This window comes from Peromyscus leucopus, chromosome X (assembly GCF_004664715.2).
Source record: "Peromyscus leucopus breed LL Stock chromosome X, UCI_PerLeu_2.1, whole genome shotgun sequence".
In the NCBI taxonomy this organism is placed as follows: Eukaryota; Metazoa; Chordata; class Mammalia; order Rodentia; family Cricetidae; genus Peromyscus; species Peromyscus leucopus.
Genome location: NC_051083.1, coordinates 93,493,381 through 93,500,237, shown reverse-complemented (window position 1 = coordinate 93,500,237; position 6,857 = coordinate 93,493,381). Strand labels below are relative to the sequence as shown.

Below are 6,857 nucleotides of genomic sequence, written 5' to 3'. Positions count from 1 at the left end.
GTCATGGTGACCTAAATATCTTCTGGTCTAGGGACAACTTGAAGACATTCTGTTAGTTTGAGCAATAATTGTCTTCATAATTAGAACCAGTGTTAAAGGAAAAAGAGACACTTTTCAGAGTCACCAATGTTCTCTAGAGAAAAAAAAAATATTGGTTACTACTTAATATTGCCCCAGAGATTACATGTTAGGTTGTGATATTAAATTACTTTTTGAGACAGGGTCTCTGTATGTAGTCCTGGCTTTCCTGGAACTCATTGTGTAGACCAGGCTGGCTTTGAACTCACTGAGATCCGCCTGTCTCTGCCTCTGAACTCACTGAGATCCGCCTGTCTCTGCCTCCTGAGTGCTGGGATTAAAGGTGTGCGCCACCACTCCTGACCTGTGATATTAAATTCTTAGAACATAACTGTCAAAGAAGATGCTAATAAAGCGAAGCAAACATCCTTTTAGTGCTGCAACAGCAGTGACTGAAATCCATAGACACGAACTTCCTTTGTGTCGCTCCCTCCATCCCTCCGTCCCTCCCTCCCTCCCTCTTCCCCTCACAGAACGCAGTCATGTTGGTAACTTCTTCCAAAACCTTAGTCTAATTCTTCTGCTGGATCTAGTTACAAACTAGATGTCTGGTAGTTATAAACATAATTGACACCAGGAAATATTTTACTGAGTAGTCTCTTGATGGTTAACACAGAAGTGAGAAACATATTTCAGATGTTTATCTCTTCAAAATTTACTCTCACTTAATCTTACAGTTCGACTATGATGTGTGAAGTCAAGTTACAACAATGATAAAATATAACTTTTAATAAACAGTTATGAGATAAACGTATTCAATAGTACAGAAAATGCAAGGAACACTGGAACAATGTATAAAAATAAGAATGTCCCATTAGGAAGATAAAAATGAGAGAAACTTGAATCTACAGATATATCGATAAATATTCCTTTTTCAAGTAAACATGGCTCATATGATACAGCAAATTATTTATAGTCCTTTTTTACCTATATGTTAAGGAACAATATTGAGGGCATAGATAGAAAACAACATAAACCATTGATATGAAAATGAAAAACAACCAAATGAATTTTTCTGGTGATAATAATGATAAACCCCTACATAGCAGATTCTATCGTAATGTAATTAACTAGATCTTCAGACTGCTGATGTAAGTGAGCCACCTAGTTTATGGTCACAGTTGCACTGAGCAATTGATCATGGAATTTAGTTGGTTAATCTGTAAATATTTTATTCAGCTCTCACTATATTAATGGAACAGCACCTTATTGTATGAGAGAACTACATTTCCTACAGTAACAGAAGTGACTGTAACTGATCAAAACACCACTAAAATTCTGGATCTTTCTACAGTATGTTGAACACAAAAGAAAACATAGCCAATATCCAAAGACTAAAAAACTGTTATCACTGCCATGTAGTTTTCCCGTATATTCTCTTTATTCATGCAGTTTCAGGAAAGATTGAAATCAAACTCCCTTTGCAGGGTCAGCCTGACTTCAAGTGTTTCAGCTTCTTGGATATAGGATGCTCTAGCACTGTTACTTTCCACAGGATGGGGAAAGTTTACTATCAGCTTCCTAAAAATGAGACAAGATAAAACAAATTAAGATTAGAACCCAGAATTAACTTCCTGAAGTACTATAACATTTTTAATAAGGCAGTGTGTGTGTGTGTGTGTGTGTGTGTGTGTGTGTGTTGCTGTGGATATCACCCACAGCAATGTGTGTGTGTGTGTGTGTGTGTGTGTGAGAGAGAGAGAGAGAGAGAGGAGAGAGAGAGAGAGAGAGAGAGAGATCGAGACCAGGATGCCTGAGTTTCCCATAAAAATACTTAGACAATATAATTAACAAATAAAAATATACCTATATAACACAGATCATGCATCAGTTTGGATCCTTATACTTCTAAGCAGGCAAGCCACATGCATACCCATAATGCTAACACTCTGGATGTGGAAGTAGGAAGACCCCAAGTTCAGGGCCAGTGTAGACAACAATGAGAATCCCAGGCTACCCTGGGATACATAGTAAGAGCCTGTCTCATTTTTAAAAATTCAAATAGTTGTTTTGAGTGAGTCTACCTCTTTCTTTAAACTGACCTCATTTTACATCGTCTAAACAGTCTCAGGTTATGTCTCCAGCATAGAAAAAGAACCATGCCTCTTTAAGTTTGCTTGGCTAATCTGGTGTCAGTCTAATTTATATGTAGGTGGAATTCAGACAGCTGATACAAATCTGAAATCGGAGTGCTTCTTTAACGCTTCTGCTAACACCACTTTAGGCTGAACCTCTACTACATATGTAGACTTTAAAGACTTGGCCTGGACTGATTTCAATGCCAGATCAATGAAAATATTTCTTTCTGCTTGCTTCTGGTTCTTACTACTACACATTGACAAAAATTTCTTGCAATAGGTTGCTTGGTTTATCTTGCCGTTTATGGCTCAGCAGCTGGACAGTTGTATGCTTTTAGAAGCATCACTGTGATGAGCCAACCATAATCCTGTCATACTGCTATGAATCTAAATTACGCAAAGGGTCAGAGCATGCTGATACCTGAAGAAATGTAAATATGTGAAACACATATTAACCTCACTTTCTCAGTAGACAGGGCTTAAAGGTGCATGTGTGGATGTGGTGTATGTATTTGTGTTTCTCTGTGTGTGCTCATGCAGGGCAGAGGTTGACATCAAGTGCCTTCCTCAATTGTTCTTCCTTTTTTTTTTTGAGCCAGTAAGCAGCACTCCTCCATGTCCTCTGTTTCAGTTCTTGTCTCCAGGTTCCTGGCCTGCTTGAGTGCCTGCTCTGGTTTTCCTCAATGATGGACTAGGACCTGAGAACTGTAAGGATAAAATAAGCCCTCTCCTCCCCAGGTTGCTTTTGGTCAGGGTTTTATAACAACAACAGAAAGCTAATGCAGACAGTATATATGTTATTTTTCATTTGTACACGTTATTTAGATAATTTAACATATAAATAGAGTATGCAAATGACCTGGTGCAGCCCAAGTTCTATGTGGAAAAGTGCCTCTGTGAGAGACTTTCAATTTAGTGAGTTCTGATGGATATCTGGAATGATGGCAAAGCCAGAGCAGCTGCCTCAAGATTGATGGAGACAGTGAGAACTGCTAGAGAAACGGAAATTAACTGCACAGTGTGGAGATATGCGTGTGATTTTAGCAGGCATGAAAATATCATGGAAGACTGTTCATTTAACCAACTTTCCTTACAAAGGTTGTAGGAAAAATAAATGCATATAAAAATATTGTGTAAAGCTTAACTACTCCTTGGAGTGATGATAAGAATAGTGAATCTAATTTTTGTAAGATGGGATATTTTTGTGAGAATACATTTTTAAGTGGTGGGAATGATCAGAAGAAAGTTTAGATAAATATTCATCTGTAGATCATTTGTGTTAAATGAATCTACTGCAGAAATAAAGAGTAGCCTTTTGTAGACTAATCTCCTCAAAGCCCTAAGCTCAACAAAAGAAAATTATAGATACTGATTATAAAGGAAAAGAATGTTCCAGGAACTGCCTGCTTCCTAAGCCCAGTGGGAAATGGGGATGAGTTCCAGAGAACAGGCCACAGCAATCACTAATACAAGCTCACTACTACACATCCACACAGAAAGGGAATAATCAGTGAGATATTTCTTCTAATACATGCTGGATTCCAACACTGTCCTTTTAAAAGACTTAGTTTTGAGAGACAGGACTGGTTTATCTATGCTTCAGGGGAAATATTTTGTAAGAATTTTCCTGAATGTGTTGTCTGAGGAACATGATTTGAACTGATGTAATGAGAAGACTATCCTTTTGTGGATTTTAAAAAAATAAACATACCTCAAATTTTACCTTAGAGGCCTACTAACATCCAAAAAGTTTAAAGATAATGCTTCTCTTATATAACCACTGTGCCAAATTTTCTATTAGTATGTATGCAAGGCTTACAGCTTAGCATTTCCAGTTATTTTTTTCCTGATAGATAAAACTATATTTGAATGTCAAGGATTATGTTTCCAGGATATCAACCCATATCCAATATGCAGTTGCAAAATACGAAAGCTAGATATTTTCAAACATTTTTTGGATTGATCACAGTCCTGTGCATGCTAGGCAAGCACTTTACCAAAAAGTTATATCCTAGCCCAAAATTCACTTTATTGTGCAGATCAAAATATCTGAATTCTCAATGGGCATTTCATCCTTCTTAGGACTTCAAGGTTGATTAAAACTAACTATACTTTCAAAAGCAGCATTTTAATGACTCATTAATGTGGTAATAGCCTATTTCAATTCTATGTTTTACTCACTTTTTAGGAGTGCGGAGATCAAGGAGAGTTTCTTGGATGTCAATCTGAATTTCAGAAGGGTTTGTATCAGGCAGTTTAATTTTCACCTAAGATAAATAAGAAAACACTGTCATTTTGGAGAGGAGTTACTTTTAAAAGCATAAGGATGTATGAAGAATGGAGACATAATGTTGTTTGAATCTTAAATGGTCTTTTAACAACAAAACCCCCAAACAAACAAACAAACAAAACCCAGAGCCAGATATCAGGGTGAAAGCTGAAAGATCAGAGAAGCAGAACAGCCAGCCACTAGTTCTTACCTCTATGAAAACCTCAGCCTAAAGAGAGTGAGGTCCTGTTTCCTTTCTCTGCCCTGCCATATTACTTCCTGGGATTAAAGGCATGTGTGCTTCCCAAGCAAAGGCATGAGATCTCAAGTGCTGGGATTAAAGGTGTGTGTCACCACTGCCTGGCTCTGTGTCTAATCTAGTGGCTCTGTTATCTGATCCTCAGGCAAATTTATTATGGTACACAATATATCACCACAATATAATATTTACTAAGAGGAAGTGCCAACTATGTGCCAGGTTATGCGATTTCCCTTTATTGATCTTAATTTTTCTCATGGAGAGACCAAGTAGTTCAGTGAATGGATAAAGGACAGCCATCGGTAATGTGACTAAACGTTTTCTGACTCACCACTAGATTTGGTAGAGATCTTTGAACACTTTTATATAAGTAGGTTTCATATAAATGTATAAAATGTCATGTTAAGTGTAAGTTGGCGATGGTAATTTGTAGTCTCCTGGTAAAAATACCCATACTACAATTCCTGGGAAAGTGCTGGCATCCAGAAAAGTTAAATTAAAAAAAAAATATAACCTCCATCTCCTAAGAAGGACTACCTACTAGTTTAGCAAGATTTCACTTACAAATGTCTCATCACAGTGACCACAGGGCCCAGCAGCCAGCAGCAGTTCTACTTCTGGTTATATATCCAAAAGCATTGAAAGCAGGAACTCAAGGCCAATTATGGCTACACATTGAGTTTGAGGAAAGCCTGGGCTACATGAGACCTTGCCTCAAAATGATAGCAATGACAAAAAGGAAAAAAACAGAAGAAAAAAGAAAGAAAAAGAAAAAATTCAAAAAAAAATTGTACATGGTTTTGTTCATGATAGCTGTATTCAACACAGTCAAAATATATAAACAGCCAAAATATGCATCAGTCAATGAATGGATAAAATGTAGCATGTACACACAATGGAATATTATTCAGCTAAAGAAAAGGACAAAGTATATTAACTATTTATAAATGTATATGAGTATGCTGTCCACATGTTTGTCTGTGCACTATATGTGTACCTGGTGTCTAGTGGTCAGAGGAAGGCCTAGATCTCCTGGACTGGAGTTACAGGCAGTTGTGAGCCACCATGTGGGTGTTGGGAATCAAACCCAGGCCTTCTGCCAGAGCCACTAGTGCTCTTTACTGCTGAGCCATCTCTCTAGCCAGATCCAGCACATTTTATTGATAAATCCTGAAAACATTATGCTAAAGGAAAGAGGCTAAGCATTAACAGGTGCATTTTGTAGGATTCAATTCATATGGCATGTTCGCCAGAGACAGAAAGTGGACTGGAGTTTGATAGGGGCTATGGAGTGCAGAAAAGTGGTATCTGCTTAATGTGTATGAGATTTCCTTTTAAGTATATGAAATAATTTGGGAATAGATATTAGTGGTAGTTACACAGCACTGTGAATACATCAAGTGTCACCAAGGATAAATGTATATTTTACCGCCAAATTACACTTCTCTAATTTACATCTGTCTTAGTTAGGGTTTTTATCGCTGTGATAAAATGACATGATCATAAACAACTTGGGGGAGAACAGGTTTACTTTGTTTTAGAGCTTATAGCCCATTATCCTCTAGGGCAGGAACCGATGCAGAAGCCATAGAGGAAGGCTGCTACTGACTCAGTCCGCATGGATTGCTATTCTTATGCACCCCAGGACCACCTGCCCAGGAATGTCACCACCCCAGCAAGCTAGGCTCTCCTCCATCAATCATAAATTTAAAATAATGCACAGCAGGCTTGCCCAAGGGCCAGTCTGGTGGGAATATTTTCTCAATTGAGGTTACCTCTTCAAAAATGACTCTTACTTGTGTCAAGGTGACATAAATTAGCCAGCAGACCATCTACTCTTTTTGTGATGGGAGTTGACATATATTATGATATGCATATATAAATGTGTGAAGACATGTAATTTCCATAAACAAAGGAACAAAGAAAATGGAATCCAAAGTTCAGGTAAATTATGAAGCTTTTTCTAGGGTAAACTAGATGACCTGACATTTTAGTTATTTGGAGAGTGCAACTGTTGGAACGGCCAGGGTAAAAGCAAGCTTTAAGGGAAATGCATATGAAATAATGTAACATACTGGAATTTCCTCCTAAAATGCTCAATACATAGCGTAAGGTTTGTGGATCAATACATGTTTCTGAATTATATTTTCTTTATTAAATCTATACTTAAGAA

At 37.5% G+C, this 6,857-nt stretch overlaps 1 protein-coding gene across 1 annotated transcript in view; it reads right to left on the bottom strand.

Moving 5' to 3' along the window:
- Positions 1-761: 761 nt before the first annotated feature.
- Dnaaf6 (dynein axonemal assembly factor 6) overlaps positions 762-6,857 on the bottom strand; it is a 39,931-nt gene continuing 33,835 nt past the window's right edge. Inside the window, exons 6-7 of the mRNA XM_028895134.2 lie at positions 4,338-4,423; positions 762-1,599 (exon numbers count right to left, since the gene is read on the bottom strand). Of these exons, the coding sequence (XP_028750967.1) occupies positions 1,473-1,599; positions 4,338-4,423 (213 nt within the window). The 3' untranslated portion in view covers positions 762-1,472. The remainder of the gene's footprint in view (positions 1,600-4,337; positions 4,424-6,857) is intronic.